We start from the raw sequence: 24,105 nt of genomic DNA on the forward strand, positions 1-24,105 counted from the left end.
AACTATATTTAACATTCAGAGAGATATTATGCTGAATTTAAAGCAGTAGCTATACAAATGGGGCATAGAAAATATTGAAAAACATTGTCTCCTAAGAAGCCCGACTGTTCTGAATTGTCATAGCCAAACTAAGCTTCTGTAGTGCAATGCAGAAAAAGAAAAGCATGTAAGAGAAAGATTATTCCAACTTTGAGTTTCCTTGTGCTTATGATGAGGCAGTCTCCCTGCCTCTTACCGAGTACTCACATGTCTTCTCATAAGTTTTTTGCTCTCACAGCCAGTTCTGTGTTAAAGTTCATGGACCTTTTGTCTCCCTTCCTTTACCAGAGGTCATATGTTTATTTTGTCTTTGAAAACAGAACAAGAAGTTCTTCAGGAATCATGCAAAACCAAAGACATCAAAGCTACTAAAAGTATTAGGAGAGGAATGAAACTGAATAAAAACCAAGAGAAGGTCTTTTCAAGAGTAGGTTTTTTCCCCCTGCAGTTGTACAATCTGCTCAATTCAACAAAATATTTTAGATAAAACATGTTAAACACATTATTCAGTTTCCAAAGGGAAAGTAAAAATCCTCATATTTTTGTGGTTTGTTTTGATATGACTTTTCACTTCCTATATTTTGTTCAGCTATTTACACATGCATAAAGTAGACTTGAGCATTACTTTGTCAATAAATCATTGGAAATTCTGAAATAGTAGCATTTGCTACTGGAGGAATATGTGACTACACAGAGTGAAGGGTATTGGAGAAACAGTTGCCAGGAGTTCAGACTGCAGCTCATGAGGGTCTCTCTCTTTTTTCTGATACTCAGAAAGCCACATCACCTTGCACTACTGAAAAGTCTGCTATAAGACTCAGTAGAGCTCCATTAGCACTACCTCTGAAATTCCAGTCACAATTGAACAATTTAAGTTTGCAGTATTGACACTTATCATCCCAGGAGCTGGAGTCCTTTTCAGGAATGGAGGACAGCCAGCTGATAAGGGGCTTTCCTACAACAACAGAGAAGTTCCTACCAGGGAGCAGCAAGGGCAGGGCTGCTCCACAAGGCAGGACAAGCCAGGAGCATTGGACAACAGTGGCCCACCAATCCAGATGCAATTCCACACTATCTCAACAGAGCAGGAAGAACAGGGTGCTCATAACAAGTCCTACCAACTGTCTCAGGCATGGATCAGTGATGAATCATCAAGACCCATCCAGGGTGCCCGAGCAAGAACAGCAGAAACAAGACAGAAAACTACCTACTTACAACACAGACCCAATGTCCAACCAAGCCACACAGGACAAGAGACTGAGCTCTAGCACAGCCCAAACCAGGAACATGTGCTTGGGGCAGAGCTTAAATGGAGCTCCTGGGCCCATGGGTGGAGAGCGTAGGTGGGGCCCCAGGTGAGACTGGTCAGGGAAATTAAAGCCTATTAGTGCACTCAGAGCCCTAACAGTGCAGGAGTGTGGCTACTGAGGACTCACAGATGAGTAGTTGTGTGGAATAAAAGCAAGCACGTTTTAATCGCTAAATCTATCTACGTGGGTTTTTTACAGAACAGTGACTCACAAAGCGCAAGAAATTTTTAGTGGTGAAATCAAGTATCAGACTTGTATGAGAAAACAAACAAACAAAAAAATCCTCAAATCACATTTTTCTGTTTGATTTCTGGTAGATAACCAAAGGGTGATCTCAGCAGCCTTTACTACTGAAGTAGAAATGTGTGAATTTTACCAGCCATTTTACACAATATGAAAGCCTTGAGTGACCAAGGGTGTTTGTGCAGAGTAAAGGAGAATTTTCCTTCATTGAGGGACTATTATAATAATTTAGTAAATCTTATTTGCTGATACAAATGGAAGAATAGATTTTAAGAACGCGTCATTGTTAAATGCAGTATTTTAGCCATGCAGGATGCTAAGAAAGTACATTACACGTACAAATAATAACAAAACAAAAATGATCACAATATTATTTATAAAGAAGGATGATCCATTTGGAACTTCACTGCAGAAAACACTTTAACATATCTATAATTTTATTTCTATTAATTTAGGAATATAGAGGAAAACTGCTTAATTATATATTTGACTTTCAGTGAAGGATTAACTCCCCTCGGTGGTAAAGTTATGTCAGAAATTATTTTAGATTATTTAGATTTAGGTTCCCTCTTTTAGTAAAGACATTCTTTCCTGCCTGCCACTTTTAACTTATTTGAATGAAATAGGAGGGATGTGAAATACCTAAAAATCACGTATGAAGAGTACAGTGGCAAGAGGAGAGTTTCAGGGCGGGAATCATTTTTCTTAACCCAGGAGGACTTTCTCCTGTGGCTTCTAAAGAAGAGAGAGAGAGACAGTCTCTCTTCCTCTTAAGTAAGAAAATAATATGGTTATGAAATCCATGATTTAGTATTTAGATTCTAATTTACTGAAAACATCATGATACAACTTTTCCTAATTTATAAATAAATAATGCAGTCCCTTTGACAGCAATGCAGGATATTACCTGACATGACAAGTTGATTCCCAGTGCGGTGTTCATGTTCTCAGTCTTTTTTGGATCTTCAACTACACTCTAATTCAAGCTATTATTTATTAACTACTCTCGTTACAAATTAGGCAATAACAATATATTCCTTCGAATTGGTAATGTTTAAATCTCTCTTTACAGTTGATTTCTAATTAGATTTAGAGTGTGAATTTATTACTTTGCTTCTGAGAGCCATGAGAGACAGGTTGCACTCTTGCCAGAAATTGCCACTGCAATTTCCAAGAGTGAAAATTCCTGGATTTCTGAGTCTCGTACATTTGTTTCTAATTCTCCTAATGTTTCAGCAAAGAGAAGGTTCACAAAGTCCATCTGTTGAAAAGTCTTCCAGAGATTAAGATGTTTAACACTGCACGGCTGTAATAAATAACAGTGTATATATAAGGTTATACAGCACATTGAATGTTACCAAATGTTAACACCTTGCGTGTGATCAGTAAGACTTTTAAGCCTAGACTTTTTTAGATCCTCTGGTTTTCTGTCAGGTTCACCAAAGCTGTATTTATTCTCCTGCTCATTCTCACAGCCATTAATGGCTTTCTTTAAAATTCTTTAGTGATGATTGAGGTACCAGAAAACTAGAAAAGGTCAAATATATTGACTCTTTAAAACAGGCAGGAAAGTAACCAAGAAATTTCAGCCTAGTCAGTTTAACTTCAGCTCCCGGAAACATTCTGGGGAAAAAAAGTATCACACAAATTGGAACAGGTAACTAACTTAAGAAGATGATCTATACACAGCCAGTATAGATGTGACAAGAATAAATCCTATCAGACTAATGTGCTGCTATAATAGACCAGGGATGTCTGCAGACAGGGGAGTAGCAGCAGAGGCCATACTTGGGGGCTGAAGTAGGGTTTAAACCCTGTTTCCTGTAACATTCCCATAAAGTATAGCAAAAATTGTCAGTCAATGACATAAAAATGGGTGAATAAGCATCTCCACACAGGAGCAGTACCATTGTTTCACTGTCAAAATGGAAAGATGCATTAAATAGGGTTGTGATACTCCATTCTGGGCCCATATCTGTTCCGTGTTTCATTGATGATCCAGGTGAGGAACTGAAAGTATGCTTCTTAGAGGCATAAAAAATAAAACTGCAAAAGTACAGAATTAGTGCAAATAGACTTTAAAAAATCAGGAAAACGGTCTTTAAGAAAAACAGGATGAAATTCAGTAGGGGCAAGACCAGGAGACCATGCTGAGCAAGAGTAATCAAGACCACAAATACACAATGAGGAACCATTAGTTAGACAGTAGTTTTTCAGAAAAGGACTTAGGGATTACAGTATGTCAACGCAAGCCAGTAATGTCATGCCATGGAGACAGGATAAGCACGACACAGAGATGAATGAGCAGGAGTACAGCTTGTGAGACACCTGATAAGATCGTGCAGTTCTGTTCAGCACTGGTAAGGTCTCAGCTGGGGTATTCTCTCCGGTTTTATGCTTTGTATTTAAGGAAGGATGTAGACTACTGTGAAAAGAGTTTGCTGCAGAGCAACAAGAAACACGACCTCTGAGAATGGGCTGAAAGACTTAGGAGTGACCAGCTAAATGAAAAGAACACTTTAGGACTGATCAATGCTTGATAAAAGCCTTCACAAGCATCAAAGGTTGATATAAAGAAAAAATAATCTGTTCACCATGTCCATGGTGGGCAGGACAAGAATTAAAGGCTTTAAGTTGCAGCAAGAATAATTCAAGTTACTTATTAAGGGGAAAAAGTACTTCTTGATGGTAAGTGAAGCACAGGAATTTCCTGGAGAGGTCATGGAGACCTCATCATTAGAAATTGTAAAGAAGTGGATAAACAAGTATTTGTCAGGAACGAACTCAGCATAGTTAGGAGATGAACTAGATGGCCTTTTTGAGATCTCTTTCCATCTTTTTTTATGGTTCAATGATTCAGTATAACTAAGAAGATGTTTCAGAATTTCTCTGCTCTTATGGCTAGAAAAAGGATTCATCTTGGGAATTTCTAGGAGTGGAAAAGTTTTTATAACAGCTGTGGAGGACCTTTTATTTATTTGCTTGTGGAGGACCTTTTATTTATTTGCTGGTGTGCCTCAAGTGCATGGTACTTTAGTACACAGTAGGTCACACTCTACTATTCTGAGAAATTGGAGTTAATGGGGCCTACTTGGGAAAAGTAGACTACATTATGAAAGTCAAAATATGACGGGCTTTTCTGCAAAATAAAAGAATGCAATAAATAATGCCTTTCAAAGCACCCCCGGCATTAATTTTAACCAGTAATAAACTTCTCCTAAACAACTAAACCCAAATTTAGCATTCTCCCTAGAAAAACACTTCTAGATACCACAGATCACATTTAAAGATTCTGTGTCCCTCCTTCTCTTTCCCCACCCTTAATTTGTAGCTTTCTGAGATGGTCTTTTAGTGCATGGCTCCCACCTCAAAAAAAATACAGATGACAGCACTTTGCTTCATAATGGTGTTATGAAGTAAATAAATCTGAGAATAATAAATAAATGCAAGCTCTGGAATACAGACTGTGCTGTGTTAATGATAAGTGACATTGCATCACTCTTCCATTGATAGATAACCTCTACATCTTGCGCTTACGGAGTGAAGCAATACATCAGCTTCATGCTTTGGCAGCAGCCCTAAGGCAGACCTGAAGCCATTTAATGCTGCTCTCTGATTAGTGACTGTCATTTCTCATCCGCAGGCCCAAGGGCAGACCCACTTTCTTCACAGGAGAGATCCTATACCGCTCTCAATTTGTGGGGTTTGCATAGTCCCAAAGAGATGTGACTTATTACAGCAGATCAACCAATTCATCAATCTGCTTTAAAATCATAGGATCTACTTCAGCCCAACAAATATTATACAATAGACTTTGCATATAGCCTGAGTGTGAGAATAAAATGCTTCCGTTCAGTTTCGCTTTTTCTGAGATTTGCAGATATTATGTGTGTGTGAGGTGAGGAAAAGAGACCAGGATGAAAAAAGAGAGACAGAATGTAGCAAAATAGACATGGTATGCCAAAATGAGAAAGATCCTGTTATTCTTTTCTCTGATCAAGCTACTGGCCACAGAAAAATGGCCAACATAAATTGTATATGCCAAAGTCAACTTCAGCTGATGTTCATACTAGCCATTTGATCTTTTATCTGCCAACTTCCACCCATTTTCCCCAATTGTATCCACATTTAATATTATTTTAGTCATTAAAAATGTGGTTTTCTACTTAGTTCAAGTTTTCTGCGTAACAGACGTTTTATTCTTCCACTGCAATATACTGGAGAAATAAAATGCCATTCATGCAACAGAAGCGATACTCTACTGAATATATACTACCAATAACTCCTAATCACTAAAGCTGTTTCTTTTTTTGACCATTTATATGGATTTAAATAGGAAATCAGAGAGTTTACTTCTTATTTTTAGTCTAAAACCACACCATGAAAGAGTTATTTTCAGTGATTAAAAACTAAACTGTGTACATCATTATTTTTTAAGAGATCTTTGAATTATAATATTGTTTACGGGCTTGCTGAAAAACAACAACCGCTGAGTTCAGCCCTAGCTAATTGAGAAAGAAAGCTTCTGTGGCTATATTGGAGGAACTGATAAAATGCAAGGAAAGGGACCTCCTACTCTGAGAATCTCTGACTATAAATCTTCCTAGTTTATGAGTGGAAAATACCCAAATAATTGTTTTGCTCAGAGGTGCTAAGCACCTGTAGCTGCTGTGGACTGTAATTGGTGCTGTCGACACTCATAACTTCTGAACATTTGGATTGTGTAACTCACCCGTCCTGACATCTAGAAGACAGACAACTCCAGGTGGTGCTGACCTGGGGCGAGGCAGCAGACTTTGCTGAATTTCAGGTTGTTTTGATACGGACAATGTTCACCTGCCCATCTGAAAAAAAAAAAAAAAAAAAGTGGTTGATAACTGTAAACTTCTCAACTGGGAAGAAAAAGGCTTTCAGTCTTTCCTCAGACTGCCCTATAGACCTGAAGTATTGCCACACTACAAGCAAACTATTGAAAGAAATGGAGATTGCAGTGTTTTCATGACATATATTCATATTTTGTTCTATTGTTTTTTACTTTAGCCATTTTATTTCTCACGGTCATGAGAAGTACCAGGATCTTGTGAGGAGTGCCTGCAAACCCCTGGCTAGCATCCACAGAGGCTGAGACCACCAAGAGACTTAAAGACGACTGAATACTAGATGTTTCCTCGAAGAGTGCCTCCCTCCGTGCACACAATGTTCGGTAGAAATGAAACCATGGGTGTTGCAGAATTCACACTGTCATGGCGCTAAGTGGGAAACACGTAAAGATGTAATAAGCCAGAACATGAACCTCTGTAAAAATGACTGCACGTTGCAACTGGGCACAGCACAGTTCCCATCTACCTGGAGTACCAGCGCAGCTCCTGACGAATTTTAACATGGTCCTTTCAAGTTGATGTTGACTGTGAGGCGAGTCCACCATCACCTAAGTTAGCTGTGATTTCTGTATGGCTTTCCAGCGTGCGCACAGCAACTTGGTTGGCCATCACAAATACACAGATGCTCTAGTGCTGGAGAACACAGAGGACAGAGAGCACTGGGGGTGAGCTGTGATGCTCCCAGGGTGGGATACCTCAAGGGATTCCAGACATGCCACTTCCGGAGAACCTTGTAGCTGACGGCTTTTTCACCAGAAAACACTGATTCATCGAAACAGAAAGCTTTTGTTGGAATGCGTGATGTGCAGCATAACTTTTTTTGTCAGAAAGGACTTCTCAGATTCAGGAGAAGAGTTGGCTGGCACTGCAGAGACCCAAAGTGAGATGGGTGTGTGCGCCTTGCCCTCCCCTACCCGATTTGGGCAGCGATCGGCCTCCCAGGCAGCATGTCCGGCCCCAGGAACAGGGAAAAGCCACAGCCGCAACTGGGCCAGCGTGGCTGCACGGGCCACTAGTGCATTCTTTGGGGCGTAAACGGTTTGTAAAGTGAAACAAACTGGTAAAATCTGGCACTGGGATGCTGGGTGCGGATGAACGCCACGCACCCGCCGCCGGGAAGGTGAGGGATGCCAAGGAACCCGGTTCCCTGCGGTGCCGGGCAGCAGCACCAGGCACTTGGCCTTCCCTGAGGCTTCCTACAGACCAACGGCCGAGCCACGGCCAGGGCCCTGCCTCCTCGCCGTGAGGAGATCCGGCCGCCACGCCGAGACAGCGGCGTTCCCGGCACACGCCTGCAAAACCATGGCTCGCCCGTTTCTCCTGGGCACACAGGCACGTCTCGGGGCGATCGTTTTTAGGCTGGGGGGGGTGTCCTTCTTCCAGGCCCCCCACCCGGCCCGTCGTGCGCTTCACCCGGTCCCGCGCGATCGCCGCCCGCCCTCCCTCAGGCGGCGGAGGCGGGACGGGGGAAGGGGCGGCGGGCAGCGCGGCACCCCTCACCTCACGGCGCGGCCTGCCCCGAGCGGGGATCGCCCTCCGGGGCGGACGGGGCGGCCACAGAGCCCCGCTGACAGGGACCCCGGCCCTGAGGCTGAGGCGGTGCCGTTGGGGGGCGGCACCTCCCCTCCCCCGGCCCGGCCCTCCCCTCCCTCCTCCCGCCGCGCCGCGCCGCCGCCCCCTGCTCCCGGGCCGCGGCCGGGGATATCCCCGGCCCCTCCCCGGCGGGCCGGCGGCGGCCCAATGGAGGCGGAGATGCTGTGCGGGCTGCGGGCGGGCTGGGGGCGCCGCCGAGCCGCGGACGCCACCGCCGGCCCGGGGACGCGCACACTCGGCAGGGAGCCGGAGGCAGAGGCGGGCGCAGGCGGCGGCGCCGGGGCCGGGACTCTGGCAGGCGGCGGCTGGGATGAGCCGGGGGGGCGGCTGTGGGGGCAGATAGCGTCCCGCGGGGAGGTGGCCGAGTGGGGCTCGGAGCGGCGGCGGGGTCCGCCCGGCAGCGCCATGGCGGCTCAGTGCGACCCGCTGAGCGGGTACCTGCAGCAGCCCCTCTCCGACCCGGGCTCTAACAGCGAGCGCAGCACCGACTCGCCCGTGCCCGGCTCCGAGGAGGACTCGTCCGGCCCGCCGCGGCCCCTGCACAGCCCTGAGTGGGGCGAGGAGCGATTCCGGGTGGACAGGAAGAAACTGGAGGCCATGCTCCAAGGTGAGGGCGGGGAGAGGCGGCGGCGGTCCCCGGGGGGCGCGGGGCGGCGGCGGTGGCGGCCTGGGAGGGGAGGGGGCCGCGTCGCCGGCCCGGCGGGGAAGGGGAAGGCAGGACATGGCGGGCTGGGCCGGGGACCCTCCTGTCAGCCCCTCCGGCGCCGCAGAGGGGCGGCCGGGGGCTGGCCAAGGGCTTGGGTCCGGCGAGAGCCCCGCCGGCCGGTCCTGGGCGCCGTCGCGGCCTCCCCCGGCGGGGCTGCGGGGGGAGGAGGCTCCATGTTACCCGCCGGGAGTGGGTGGCGGGGGCACCCCTGGGCCGTCAGAGGCGGCTCTGGGCCGGGCGGCACCCGGCGTCGCGGGTGGTGTCGGCGGCCGGCCCCACCGGGGCTCCTCCCGCACCGGGAGGCTGTGGCGCTGAAGGTCGAGGTCTCTCAGAAATCCCGCTCGAAAAATATGGTATCCCTGCTGTGGCGGGGCCGTTCAGGCTCTGGGCTTTCGAGGAACAGCCGTGTCGCGGGGAGGGAGCCTCCGCAGCCGGGTGTCCCGGCCGGAGGAGCGGGGACGGCGCCGGCGGAGCTGACAGCGGCGGCCGCTGCCTCAGGACCTGCGCTGCCTTTGGCTCCGCTTTCTTTTTTTTTTTTTTCTTTTTTCCTAACTTAAGTCTACATATTTTGTCCCGGTATGTTTTGAATTATCTCACTCTCAGTGGAAGTTACGTAGGCAGTTTTTGACAAAATAGTGTAAGAGTAACACTTGCTGGTTTTGTTGCTGAAGAGCAGATAAATAGATTTAAACCGGTTGAGGATGTTTTGGAGTGGGGCGATTCCCCTGGGCTGTTCCCTGCTGTCTGCTCTGAAGAGCCCATGAGAACGGAGGTGAGTTTCAGGTCTTACACGGACAAATCTTAGAGCATGTTTGCATCAACAAGGAAAGAGGATGGTGGTTTCGAGAAGCTTACTCTTTCCACTGGGACTACTGTTTTGTAAACACTTAATGTTACACTTACCATGTTAACGCCTGTATTTTACCTGCAGTTTCAAAACAAATAAACCCCTGACAAATATTTCGCTATAGTCCATGTGGTGTGTCAGAGGGAAAGCGTTTCATTGCTTTATTGGAAGCTGTAGGTGCTCACTGCCTGGCCATCTCCTGCCTGAGCACCTGCCTCCACCAGCAATGGGAGGCTGTGGGAGCTACCAGAGGGACGGGAGTGGGTGAGTTGGTTTGGTCACTGAAGAGCTGTGGTTTGACTTGGTGACTACAATGATTGGAATTTTTCTAATTGAGATTCTCTCTCCCTGGGGGTGAGTTAATCTTTAATCGGTTAATACTTTAGTGCTAGTAGAAAAATCTCATTATGTAATGCAGTAAAGAGAAAGGAATTCAGAGGAACAGAAATCTCACAAACAGCAACAACTGTTTATGAAGATGTGCTCATCAAAAGTGTCTTAAAACCAAACACACATGGGTATTGAGAAGAAAAAGTATTTCTGTGTATGAAGTGGTAGGAAAAAGGATCAAAACTTACAAAGTGCTTTAAGAAGACTGAAGGTTGCCCTAAAATTTTCCTCTAGTAGCAAAATAAATTTCCATTATCTCATCCCCCACACAGCCTTTCCCTCTACTGCCTGAGGTAGTAAGCATGCGAGGGTAAACAAAGCTCCTAAGCAGAATCCAAATACTGCATAGGTTGTGTCATCCAGTAGTAACCAGTGTCAAAATGTGAGATCTTTTTTTAGCTTGCTTCTTTTTAAAGTTTTTTTTTTCTTATAAGAGTGTAGTAAAAAGTGTTTGATTGATAGAGTACAGGGAGTAAATGCTGCTTGCTTTTTGATGAGAGGTTCCTGTGTGTCCAGTCTAGAATACGAATGCTTCAGGTGATGGTTTGAGGAGTTTTTGCATCATATAGTTATCCTTTTTCTGAAGAAAAGTACCTGTTGGACTGGGTAATGAGTGATTTTGTGTGAAAATCTGAACTTTCTGACTTACTGATAATGAAAACCTGCTTATTAGGAAGCATGAGGCAAGCATAATCATTCTTTCTGTCAGAAAACTGTGAACTATTTGTTAAAAATTATCGCTTTCATTCAGTTTCCTCTCTGTACTTTACAAGTTTTCATCTCATCTCTTGACTTCCTACTGCCAGGGTGTCACAAAGCATCATGAAGCCAGTTTTGTAACTGGTACCCATAAATTCGGAGTCAGTTATACTGCTGATCACGAGCTAAAGTTGATTTTATTTTTTAACCTCTTCTCCCCCTCCCCCCCTTTTTTTTTGTGGTCATCTTTTGGGATTGGAAACTTTGACTCCCCCTAGTAGGAAAGGAACATTGAAAAGGAAGTAGTGTGCCATCTCCAGCAACTAACTTGGGTTAGACAATTCCTAGGGTCATGTTTCCTATGGCTTCTAATACTAGGTCCCTCACTGTAAGTTCTTAAAACATGCAAAAAATGGAAGGGGAACATCTTTGTAGTCTAAGTGGTGATGACCGGATTTCCAATTTCCAAAAGTTATCAATTTTTTTGCCTTTTTTTTTAAACTCAAGCTGGTGTAAATAGAACTTCTTGTTCATCTTAAATGCTTAAAGGCTCTTCTTTTGCTTTTACCAGCTGCTAGGGAACATGTTTACAGTTGTGAAAGTTACTTCTTAAATGATTTAAAAACTTACGATTTCTTGTAGTGTTCATCATAGCTTTCTTATATTATGGGAAAGTGAGAGCCATAAAGCCAAGTTTGAAACAGCATCTGTTGAAGAAACCTGTCAGGAAATGTTCTCATTCTTGCTCGGGATCCCTTATTTTTTTGCTGGTCAACATCTGTTGTTTACTGTACTAATGATGAAATGTGAAAAAAAAAAACAAAACCAAAACAATCAAGGATAGAAAGAAGCTCAGTGTTTGGCTTGGTGCTTCTGTTACATTCTGTGATTGTGTTGCTGAATTTTATATGCATTTCTGATGTGGTTATTCTCATCTTTCCTGCACTTGATGTCTTGTGGTTAGTTTTTTGGGGGACAGCGTTGAGTTCAGCAGACTGTGTGGCCCTTGTGGGAGACTGGGGTACCCTACTGTCACATGCAGAGTCCACCCCTGGAGTAAGTACTGTAGCAAGACACCGGGTACCTCTTTCAAAAAAAGAATCAATGTAGCCAGTTTGCTACCAGCTGTACCTGAAGCAGAAACCAAATCTGAATTGAGGTGTCAGAAAATATTGATAGATTTGAGTGCTACTGGTATTTTATTTTTTTTCCACTTTGAAAAAATTGTTTTAGCATTTTTGGTGTGTTGAAGTTTGGTTCTGAATAGCCTTAAGATAAATATATCAAATAGGAGGGAGAGGGAGCTTTTCTGAGAGCTTTGCTTTTTCTGTTCGTAATCAGAAAATGCAAAAGCTGTGGTAAAAACCTTGGACGTAAGAATAATATTTTCCTGTTGTGCCCAACTATGTTGTATGACTGTTTTATTACTTGCTTATAGATGAGCAGAATAATGTTCCATAAACAAGTCTCAGTCTTTGCAGTGGGATGTAAGCTATCTTATGCTGTGTGTCTTGCATCAGAGTTTGTTGGTGAACAGATCTCTAAACTTTTACTTTTTCCAGAAAGAAAAAATATTTTCTTTATTATTATTATTCTCTATTATTTTTGAATAAACTCATCAGCTATTCTTTTCAGCAGTGACAGAAGATGATATTTTGTAGTAGCCCTATTAATTATAGCTGTTCCGCACTAAATTCTGGTGAACACTCAGGTGACTTGACACTGTGGAATGATTTAGTGAATGTTTGAGTGCCTGTTACCATAGCAGCTGAGTATTATTACAAAAATGCAAAACACTAAACTTAGAAAAACTGTCCAGAAAGTATAATCTTAAGGGCTAATGTCATAACCATCAATAGACTTAGACAAGTTGTCCATGCACCTTAAAAAAACAAAACCACAACCACCACCGCCGTCCAAAACAAAACCAACAAAAAACCCCAACACCACCTTTTTCTCTTGCATGGTGTGTTTTATTCTTGGATACAAACTGTTATGCTGGTCTTGTATTTCAGATAATCCTTTTTCTATGCCATGTTCTTCAACAGACATTGGGGGATTTGATGGGATCCATGTACAGCACATGCTTAAATACTTTGTGACTTTATAGTGCACCAACATACAACAGTATTTGGGTAAAAAAAACAAATCCACGTCATTGTTTTTAAGAAGAATCTGACTCTAGCAATGGTGTGGGTGCCATATTACATATACCTCTTTCTTTAAAAAAACAGCTATGTGCCTGTTAGAATTCAGCTTTTCTCCGTTCTGTTTTGGGCTTTTTATGCATCATCTTTTGGTTTGGTGACTCTATTGAGTAATTTTTTATTTTGGAATCTAGAGACTTTATGGGTGGTTTTGCGTTTTGTTTTCTTTCATGAGGTAATTCAGCATTTGTCTTGGCTATTGATAAACAAAAACATGAAGAAAAGCATAGGCCTACATGCTCAGGAAGTTCTGAAGAGTACTCGTCACCTCAAGCACCCTGTTTGCTGTTGAGCTCATCTTCCAGAGCAGGTTGTGTTGATACGGAGTGGGGAATCTTGGAAAATAGTAGTGACCTGAGCTGACTGTCATTAGTGCCTTCATATGTTAACTGCAGTAAGTCTGAATTTATAGGAATCATGTCAGTCTTAATTTACATAATGTAGACTTAATTTCTAAAAATAATAAAGGATCACTTACTATTTTTCAGGCTGTAAGGATAAAAGTTATTCAAATTTAGTGTGAACGGTCAGTTCAAGCAGCTCATTTGACTGAGTACCTTTGTGTAGCTCTCCCTGCTGCCATTGCAGTGTTGGGTGAGCTTTCCCCTGTCCTGCTCCCTCAGTTTTGGTGCTCTTTGCCTGTCATGGGGAGTTAGAAAAATGCTTGATTAGTAATTTTTCACCAAAAGAAGCCCTGCTTTTCTTAGAGGGAAGTAAAATAAATACTTAGATAACTTTTTTGCACAATGTAATCCAGGTGAAACTTATTTACTGTAAATCTACTGAAAACCAGTTGTTAATTCCTTTGCCTAAAGGTCACCCTTGAGGCTGTTGCCTGATCCCAAGACTGTACTTATGCAATGCCTAGTTATGATGCCTGGATGATAACCAATTTATTTTGTTTGCTGATCCATCAGGTGAAACTTGCTGTATTTAAGCAAGTATATTTTCCCTACTTAATGTGTAACTATGTGGGAAAGCATCCTTTTAATACTTTTCTTAAACCTCTCTATTAGTTTGTTTCAACTACAGAGAATGGTAAATTGATGTAAGTGTGACAAGCAACGTTTGGAGGGGATGGGGGGGTAAGAAAAACACTTGTATTTGAATGTACTGAAGAAGATGAAGACGTTTTAGAAAACCTGGCCCTCTGCTGAGACTTTGCTACAAACAGTAGTTTTATTAGAAGCTAGATCCTAAAGACATGAATTAATAGGTTTTGAGCTAGTTAACTGCTTAATAGGCAATTGTAACTTAAATAGGCTGGTCCTGACTCTGATGGCTTCTGTGTGGAGATGGCAAGCGCCGTGTTAAATTTATGTTGGGTTTTTATATTTAAATGGCTACGCAAGAATTACTGCTTCTGGATTTTCTTGTATGTGTATGATGGTGGCAGAATTCTGTATAATAAAACAAAATGTACTGTGATCCTTCAAATAATTAGCGTACCTTGCTTGCAACTGAAGTTAAAAATACTCAGAGTGCTGTTGATTTATATTCCTGTTTAAAGTTCCCCGAGTCCCTGTTGGAGCTTTAAGAGATGTGACGTATGTCATTTCTTTGACCAGATTCTTAGTGAAATATTTTCTCAAACTCTTTACTTTACTAGGTTCTAAACACAGTTTCTTTTCCTAGAGGAAGAAAATGTTTTTGCTTTTTTTTTTTAAACTAAATTGTGAGATTTCTGTTGGTGGTTTTTATGATTTTTTTGTTCCTTGAACTGTATCAGCATAACCTGGACAAGGACATAGTTGTGGGGAAACTGGAACTTTTCTAATAGCATTTACATTTGGTGTTTAACTTGCATGTAGCAGAAAGAAAATATTAAAGTTCTTTGTCAGGTTTTCAAATTCCCAAAATGCTGAATAGTCTATTTCTACAAAAATAAATATATGAAATGAATTTGTGTGACTTGTAGTATAAAAATGTTCTTGCATTCCATTGTTAACAATTGTAATAATACCACTTTCTCAAGTTTCAGTGTTTTTTAAGTAGTACAACGGACTATCATGGTTTGGCATGAACTGCTAAGTTAAGTATTGCTGGCTTGCACATTCCTGTTGGTTATATTGTAATCTTTACCTCCATTGGAAAATATGTCCTATTTTGAGTACTTATTTCAGGCTCTTGGCTTTATGCCTGTCAAACAATGAAACATATTAGTTTCCTTTAATTTCAGACCTCTGTGTTGAAGAATTAATAGCTTTTTAAATTTAATTTTGTCACAGTAGTATCCCTTACGGTGAAGACTCAGTAGTGACTTTCATGAACTTTGAGCATAAAAACTAATATGACTACACATTAGTTGGAGTTCAGATAGCTTATTAATTGTGTGTAGCTGAGGGAATGAGGACTTGATTTAAGGATTTCTTCTTTAAGATGCTACCTGTTAATCAGTGGTAACTTTAAAAATAATTTTGACTTAAGCAACTAAAAGCATTCCTTGAATATATCTGGAACTTTTGTTCATTATCTATTTTTGTTTATGACTAGGCTTTCTTGTCTCTGCTTCAGATCAGTATGACTATTGCATGGGGCAATGTAACCCTTCATGCTTCAGGGCCTTTTATAGCTGATTTGTGTAAAGATGTCTACAGTGATATACTCTTTACTGGAAAAGGAATATGTAATTTAAACAAAAACAGTATTTCCTGTTAAAGGTTCATTGATATTGTGAGGGAAGGCTCATGAGTGACAGCAACCCTCTGACAGGGTATGTGTGGAGCTATTGGAGTAACTGGAATCTTTATAGAGAACGGAGCTGTATCCTTTCTGCTGTTCTGTCTCTAGCTAATTGTCTGAGGAGTCTGGGTATTCAACAGGTTCTCTCATATTTATACATAACTGTAGTTTTTGGATACTGGGTGGGGTGATACAAGAAGAGATGGGTGTGATGGCTAGGGGGTTTAAAACAAGTGCAGAACAGAGATGACGCTAGGCATCTGAATGGATATGCCACTTGCTTAGTGGCATAACTACATTCAATTCTGCTGCTGCAAACCATATTTCATGAGGAGAGGTTGATGGGCATGTAGCAACATTGGTCTGTCCTAGTCATTATCCTGGCTGTAGTGTAATAGAAACCAGGGCACAGAAATCGGGAAGGCATGCAGTAGGCATCTGCCTGCGGGATAGTTACAGGAGAAGCTCTCATACCTTTTCTGGGAGATCCACTTGAGTGGGTACCTCCTTGCAGTGCCTGATGCTAATGTAGGCAGCATGGATATCAGAGAGGTGGAAGTGGAGGTCTGCATGCAGTCACAGGGCTATGATTCCGCTGAGGTTGGAGAGGTGTGGTGAGATAGCTCTTGGGATTGGAGTCCTTCCATGACTGGTTACAGGTTCTCCAGGATGCTGAGGAGGAGGTGTTGCCCTTTTATGTGAGAGAGCAGTGGGGTTCCATGGAGCTCTGCCTTGGGACAGATGATGAGCCAATGGATGACTAGTGCATGGGTCAGGATTATTGGGTAGACCAGTATGGGTGGTGTTATGGGTGTCTGGTACAGACCAACTGATTAGGAAGAAGCAGCAGATGAGGCCTTCTTCAGACAACTGGAAGAAGCCTCATGTGTGCAAGCCTCGGTCTCCATGGAGGACTCTAACCACCCTGCTGTCTACTGGAGGAACAAGCATCAGGGGCACAAGCAATGTAGAAGACTTCTGGAGTGCATTCATGACAACTTCCAAATGTAGGTGACCAAAAAGGCAACAACAGGAGGTGCTCTGCTGGACTTTGTACCTGCAAGCAAGGAAAAGCTGGTCAGGGATGTGAAGATGGAAGGCAGCTATTCAGAGGGACCTTGACAGGCTGGAGAAATTGGCCAACAGCAATGTGATGAAGTTCAACAAAAGGAAACATGAAGTGCAGCACCAGAGGAGGAGTTACCCCATCTACCATCACAGGTTTGGGCCTGTCAGGCTGGAGAGCAGCATAGCAGAGAAGGACCTGAGGGTCATGATGGACAATCTGATCATGAGCAAGCCCACAGTGTGGCGTTGTGACAAAGAAACCCTATAGCATTCTGGGTTGCATGAGAAAGAGTGTTGCCAGCAGGTTGAGGGTGGTGATCCTTGCTTGCTACTCATCCCTGGTGAGACACATCAGGAGTGCTGTGTCCAAACCTGGGTTCCCCAGTACAAGAGAGGCGTAGGCATACTGGAAGAAGCCCAAAAAAGGGCCACAAAGCTATTGAGGGACTGGAGCATCTGACATAGAGGCTGAGAAATCAGGGACTGTTTAGCTTTAATCTTGAGAAGAGACGATACAGGGAAGACTTTATTAATTTTGTGTATGTGTGTAAGGGGGTATAAGCAGAGGGAGCCAGACTCTTCTCAGTGGTGCCCAGTGATGGGACAGAAGCAAAATTTCATTTTATGAATTTTCTCCTTTTTCTGAAAAGGAAACAATCCATAAAATCTGGAGACTTGTCACTTTTGCAGTGTTCAGTGCTGAAGTGAGATCACTAATGTCTCTTGGAGAGCAAAGTAATCAAAGAATTCGTAACTACAAACCTTAATGTTAATTTTACATTTTAAATTTTTGAGTTAAAATACTAAATCTAATACTGGACTGTAATATTAGAGCATAATATTTATTAATATGTGTTGCGTAAGACTATAACTAAGCCATTTTAGGTAAATGTCTGATCAGATACCAGTATTAAAAATGGCACGTTGCAGCCTGAACTGTACTCCAGGGTTGATAAAATTGTGACTGAGAATAGGGGTCAATTTGCCTTCCCCAGAGCAGTGAGAAACATTTGCTGGGAAAAAAGTGGTCTGTAAATCCCACCTTTAAAAGTCCTGGTAGGATTTAAATATATATATATTTTTTTTTTAAAACTTGAGTTACCTTATGCCTGATTATTGATGCTTTTTAGTGTCATATCGGTGAAACTTAACTTGCTACTGTTCCATCAGTATTTTATTTCGGTTGCCTTTGCATTTTTAATCTGTGTTTCTCTTGAATGGGTAGAAAATCACTAATAGCTTTAAAATTTTCATTCTTGTTCTATTTGTTTAGTGTGATTAATGCTTTTCTTTAGACACTTACCACTTTATAATTTATGGTGGCTCCTAAATATAGGCTAATCATCATCTTGCAAGTCATTGTTTGCCATTTTACAGCATTTCCAATTTTTTTTGATGTGTGATATGCAGTTTCACAGGCTAGTTGCTGACCACTGGCTTCTTCCTGGGAACTGCTGCTTCACAATGAACAGTGAAGATCAAAATGTTGGGGTAGCTGGCATCTTCCTCCTTATGCCCACTTACTATTTTTATTTTGACCCTTGTATCATCTCTTGTGCCAAGGCTGCATCCTGTCTTATTTCCTTAAATATTTATATATTGATGAAAAAATAAGGAAATATTTTGGATAGCCTGTGTTAAGTGTTGGTGTAGCCAGGGCTTTAAATAAGTGGCACTGAGAACAAGGGACAATGCCCAGCACACTTCCCGTGTCATTTGTTTGCACCAACCTGAATGATGTTTGGTATGGAGGTGATGCGTGGTGACCCTGCTGTGTGGCTGGTGGCAGCGTGTGTGCACACACAGATGAGTACGTGCCCTCAGTCTTTTGTGTGCAAGGGCTGGGTCAGGCTAATGTGGGCTCAGCTGCAGCCCCTGCCTGGGGAGGGTGCTGGCACCTGAGTCCCACCACCCTTGGTGGCTGGGACAGGTGGGTGCTGCCAGGGCAGGTCTCAGTGGGCACCTTCTGTGCTTGTCCTCATGAGGGGTGCATGGGTGCTGTGTTTGGGTGCAGACTGCAGTCTTGCCAGGGGTGCTCTGGCCTGTGGGAGCATGACTGGAGGGTCCCTGGTGGGAGGGGGACCTGCAGCCTGGCTGGGCTAACTGGGACACAGGTCTCCTGCAGCAGTACGTAAAGCACTGCTGCTCTGATGCCTTCAAACAGTTTTTCAAATCATCATCATCTCACACAAGGGTATAATTATCCCTAGTTAGCTCATGTGTGCTTCTTAACTGCTTGGCCTTAAACTGAGGCATCAGGGCTCACTTACAGGGACTGAATAAACTAGACAGTGGTTCAGTGGCCAAGCAGTGGGAGCAGACTGTGGGCTGGAGTGGCCTCACTGGTTCAAGTGGTGTGGTTCATGGACTCCATGCTGTGCTTTACACTGTGTCCTATCAGCTTTATGTTCTCATTGATAGCATGTTAGCAAGTTGTGAAAACAGGTCTTCCCAATGCAGCTTAGATTGGAGCACAGCCGTGTTATCTCTATCGCTTGGATTCATTGTGTAAACCACAGAAAAACCTGTTGCTCAATGTACCCTTCCTGGAAGTCTCTTCCTTGCACATGTGAGTGAGAACAAACAGGAGATAACTTGGTCTTTAGGCTTCTTTTCTTTCAAGTGTGAAGGGTTTTTAAAAAATGTTTATAAATGTATTACTTGTGATGAGAAAGACAGACAATAAAAGGCACGAGATTTCCAGTCATACTGACTGCCTCCCAAATGGCCAGCTGCCAGCAGCTGTGTCTTTTGAATTTGGCATCTCGAGATCAACAGCTTTATAAATGCTGTGGAATAAAGCTACTATTTTTAATGCTTAGGGTTGTTGTGTTGTTTTGTTTTTTGGTTCTTTTTTAAAGTTGCCCAGGTTGATATCTCCTAGAACTTTAAAGATCAGATTTTTGACCCATTTTATCAGAGGCTAAGGACTATTGGAGTACATTGTGATCATTTGGGAGGTCGCTTGCCAGGATGCACACAATCTGCAATCAGTTGAAGATTTTCTTGAAGATGTAGTTAGCAGCTGATAAGTGATATGTATGTATGTAGTCAAATATTTCAGCTGTTACACCGTCTCTGGAGAGGTACAAATGCAGCCTGATAGAAATGTTACTGGACTAGGAGCAATACCCTGCATTGACCTGCCCTGAGACCTCAATTAAATTACTTTTATTTCCTCAACCTGATTTGATGGTTGAACCTTTTCCCAGAGGTAGGAGGCTGGTCAGTGCAGTGCCAGCCGCAACATGGCATCAAATTCCCTGTTCCTATGCAATTCCAGTACTCCCCTGGTGTGTAAAGGTTGCTGTAAACCTTGTGGGAAAAATACTCCTTACATAGAAAACTTGATAAACTTGCATGGAGAATCTCTCAAATATTAAGAAAAGAGCGACTTCCCATTCCTCTTTTGGCTTTTTGCCTGTTGGGAACATGTGTGGATCCAAGTGAAGCGTGAGCCGTCCATTTTCCATTTGCTAAGCTTCTGTGCAGGCCAGGCCTGCGAAGCTTTGCGGAGTCTCAGTTCCATTTTCCGCTAAAAATATGTGACATCAGTCAGGTCTGCAAGTATTGTATTCGAGGAAAAATAAGCAGTAATCCTTGTGCTTATATGGTTATTGTGAGGCTTGCAGCATGTAGATGCCGAAGAATTTCTCTGTAATACTTTTATATGTACTTTTTACCACCCTGTCCTACAGAGAGGATTGTCTTTTTTTTTTTGTGGGCCTGCCCAATATTTTATTTAAGAAACTATGGAATGGTCATTTTTTTAAGTCTTTCAGTCATTCTCTAAAGCTTTTTAACTTGTAAAGGTAACTTCTTTTTGTTAGAGTTATGGTGCCACAGGATGTTTTTGCTCTAGATGCTTGAATATTATAGAGCTTTTGAAAGCAAAAATTATAAATAAAAATAAGTCCCAAGGAAAGGAAAAAAAAAAAAAAACAAACCACAAACAACAAAACAAAAATCATAGAATGGTTTGGATTGTAAGGGACCTTAAAGATCACCTAGTTCCTACCCCCCTGCCATGGGCAGGGACACCTCCTGCTAGACCAGGTTGCTCAAAGCCCCATCCAATTTAGCCTTGAACACTTCCGGGGATGGGGCATCCACAACTTCTCTGGGCAACCTGTTCCACTGCCTCACCATCCTCACAGTAAAGAATTTCTTCCTAATATCTTTCAGTTTGAAACTGTTACCCCTTGTCCTATCACTACACTCCGTGATAAAGAGTCCCTCCCCGTCTCTCCTGTAGGTCCCCTTTAGGTACTGGAAGGCTGCTATAAGGTCTCTCCGGAGTCTTCTCTTCTCCAGGCTGAACAACCCCAACTCTCTCAGCCTGTCTTTGTAGGAGAGGCGCTCCAGCCCTCATTGAGACCTCACCTCAGATCATTCAAGTGAAATAAGTATATAGTTTGAATATGGATATAAAAAAAAAAGTTTGGGCTGTGTTATTTCTTGCTTACTTGTGTGAAGTATCTGTAAAAACTAGATTCATTGCCTGTACTAGCAATGAGATGACTAGCAGAACAAAACCAAAATCACATTCTGCTGCTCATGGAACAGGTCAGATCATGGGCTTTGTTTGGTTAAACTTCATTCTTGGAAAGGAATTATGCTATATTTCCTTGTGAGGAAAATCAGGATTAAGCCAAGTAAATCTGGCCTGAAAGAAACAGTGTTAATAGATAATTGGAGATAGGCATTGATAGTACTAACAATTTATCCTAGTTTTTTAAAAAAGTGCCATTTCAGTCCTTCTAAACGTATATGATATATACGTGTGTTTTTTTCATAATGTAACGTGCATATACAGTCTGTCTGTTATGTGATCTACCTGTGCTATTGGTATCTTGTTATATAAAGCTTTAAAATTTGTAATTGTATTGATATGCTAAAGTTTCGTGGTAAGGTTACCAAATATTCCAAATTTTTAAATGTATTTTCACCATTCCTTTTTTGTTTATAAAATATTTTTAAATTCTACCTACAGGTGATGATACTTTTTCCCGTTTGAAGCTAAGTCTGGTTTTAGGGATCTGTATTGCCACTCTGAATTAGTGGTTTAAACTAACCTTTAAATTTGCCTTTTTCTCTATTGCCAATAACTTTGTGTGAATGGAGGGCTTTGATTTTATCTATTTTCATTGGCTCTGTTCAGTTCAGACTGTGCCTGCAGTAAATTTATGGCAGCTGAATATATGAGATTGGTAATTTAAGACTAAGCATCTTGAGAAATGTAAAAAATGAAATTCTTAATTCCAAAATAAATATTAGGTGGATTAAGTGATGCATTTTTATGTTATGGAAAGCTTGAACAGATTGATGTCTTCTGAAGATAGTCCCCATGACCTTTATGGTGAGGTAATTGAGTTGCTTGAGGGGAATATAAACTGGGATTCAGCGAACTGTTTGCTCAATTAATTAAACCAGAAGCTGTGTTGTAAGGTAGTTCCTGTGCAGAACATTATACTGTGCTACAGAAGCTATGATGAGTGAAAGGTTAATCACTTGATTAAAAAAAGTGTTTAAAATCCTATCTCTGTGTGTGTAATACATATATTTAAATAATATGTATATGTAGTTTTATGTAATTCAAATGAAGGATCCATATGCATATCGTCCTTACTGTAACATGGAAATAGTTTGTTTCATCATGATCTACTTTAAAGAATATGAGACTTGGTCTCACTTTTTCTGAATGTGTAAGTGCATCCATAGATAAGAAGTGCTACAGAATGATGAAATATTAAATTGCTTTAAATGGCCTTTGTTTATATGCAGTTAGAGCAGTTAAAATAACACCGATTTAAAGAGTCTGGGTATGGAATACACTTTTAAAATTTTGTTTTATATAGTAGAAAAGAATCTTGGTACCTTTTGTTTTAATAAAACAAACATAAGTGCTGTTTTTTCTTGGTAAATTTACTTCTGGAGTGTGTGTAAAATAGCGGATAAGAGAGAATCTGTTTCTAATCTATTCCATGTGTAGAAACAGTGAATAAATTTGATCAAATCTTTAGTCCTTTATAAGCAATTCCTTTTTGAAATACGAACATACCCTGCAGAATTTTCTTTTCACCCTCTGTGTGGAAGACATTACTGTCATCAGAGTCCAGAATACATGGATTCTCAATATGTGTGAAATTTTTTTAATGCACTAAACAATTGAACATGTAAGGGTGTTTTCTGGGTTGCTTAGCAGCAGTCAGGTTTTTTACTTTAAGTGGCCTTCAGTGACATCTTTAGATTGTTCAGAGATTTGGCAGAAATAAAAAAAGTCATTCCAGTGTTTGAAACATGAGGAATCGTTTAAGCTGTGAAAAAAGAAGGGTCGGCTTATTGTAAAGTTTTGTTTATATTTAAACATTTGCAAAACACTATATTCTGTGTTCTTGTAAATGTTTGGGATAAGTGAGTGCTGGAAGAGTATTTGGTTGGATGTTAAGTATAGGTTTAGGTGACTTACCACCTGAAAGATGCAAACTTTGATTACAGATGAATTGTAAATGAATTCTAGTTGGAAGTGTATTTTTTATATTTATATATAGAGCTAAATATTGTTAGTTTACTAAAACATATACAATATTAAATATACTTTTTTCTTTTATGGGACATCAAATGTATATTTACAGGAATCTTTTAATAGGGTGGGTCTGCAGTATCACTGCAGAGCTGGTGATGGCACTGCCTTCCACTCTGGCTTTAAACAGCCAGCAGAGAATTCCAGACTGGTTTTAGTCTGTGTTAGAGGGTTAAACGCTAGCAGCTTCCTGCTGCGGCTCCCCGCTGACTTAGGATGCTTTTGGTGTCTTTTTTTTCCCTTCCATGTTCTTTCTACTTTACACAATTTAAAGAAGTGCTCATCCTCCAAGCGGAGCAGTGGTTGGGTCTGGTGGGAGAGTACCGCTGGACACAGCGAGGCGTGGGAGAAGCAAGTGGCTGAGTTAAAGGAAAGTTTTACATAGCTGCCCCTGCAGGTTAGCCAGACCAGAGTTTTAGTAGAAGGCTGTAAAGGCCAAGTTTTTCAGACGGATAGGAAAGATTTTTAAAGTGGGAAATCTTGGGACCCGAGAGGCAAACAGAGACGTGACTAAGAGGATTATAAAAGTCCAGTAGCTTTGGACATGCACAGGAGAGATCTCCCCGTATGTCACGCGGCGGCCAGATGTACTGTTCTGAGAGGAGCTGCTCTCGGTGCTTCTGTTCAGCTTCTCTTCTGCTCTCTCTGTTCGTACTGTTTTATCAGGGGAGAGGAGGAGAAACCACTCACCAGCTCTGTTCTGCCTCCTTCCAGCAGTGTGATGAAGCAAGATCATCAACGGGAGCACATTTCGGCATTTTTGCAGCTGGTACACAGACTCGGGGCTGTGGCCGCTTCATGTGAGCGAGAGCAGGCTAAGGGCAGGCATGGGGAGCTGGGAACCCACCAGGGCTGGAT

The 24,105-nt window shown here is 42.2% G+C and overlaps 1 protein-coding gene and 1 long non-coding RNA gene across 14 annotated transcripts in view; one reads left to right on the forward strand and one right to left on the reverse strand.

Moving 5' to 3' along the window:
* Positions 1-8,088, reverse strand: part of LOC134517284 (uncharacterized) — an 81,973-nt gene extending 73,885 nt beyond the window's left edge. For 8 of the 13 annotated variants that reach the window (XR_010071583.1, XR_010071584.1, XR_010071592.1 and 5 more), the window contains exon 1: positions 2,500-2,549. This is a non-coding gene — a long non-coding RNA (uncharacterized LOC134517284). Of the gene's footprint in view, positions 1-2,499; positions 2,550-6,324; positions 6,437-7,972 lie in introns of those variants that run through there. The other 5 variants (XR_010071590.1, XR_010071580.1, XR_010071587.1 and 2 more) reach the window with 2 other exon arrangements.
* A 128-nt stretch (positions 8,089-8,216) lies between these two features.
* BICC1 (BicC family RNA binding protein 1) overlaps positions 8,217-24,105 on the forward strand; it is a 113,621-nt gene continuing 97,732 nt past the window's right edge. Inside the window, exon 1 of the mRNA XM_063339234.1 lies at positions 8,217-8,672. Within this exon, the coding sequence (XP_063195304.1) occupies positions 8,225-8,672 (448 nt within the window). The 5' untranslated portion in view covers positions 8,217-8,224. The remainder of the gene's footprint in view (positions 8,673-24,105) is intronic.

This window comes from Chroicocephalus ridibundus, chromosome 6 (assembly GCF_963924245.1).
Source record: "Chroicocephalus ridibundus chromosome 6, bChrRid1.1, whole genome shotgun sequence".
Lineage (NCBI taxonomy): Eukaryota > Metazoa > Chordata > Aves > Charadriiformes > Laridae > Chroicocephalus > Chroicocephalus ridibundus.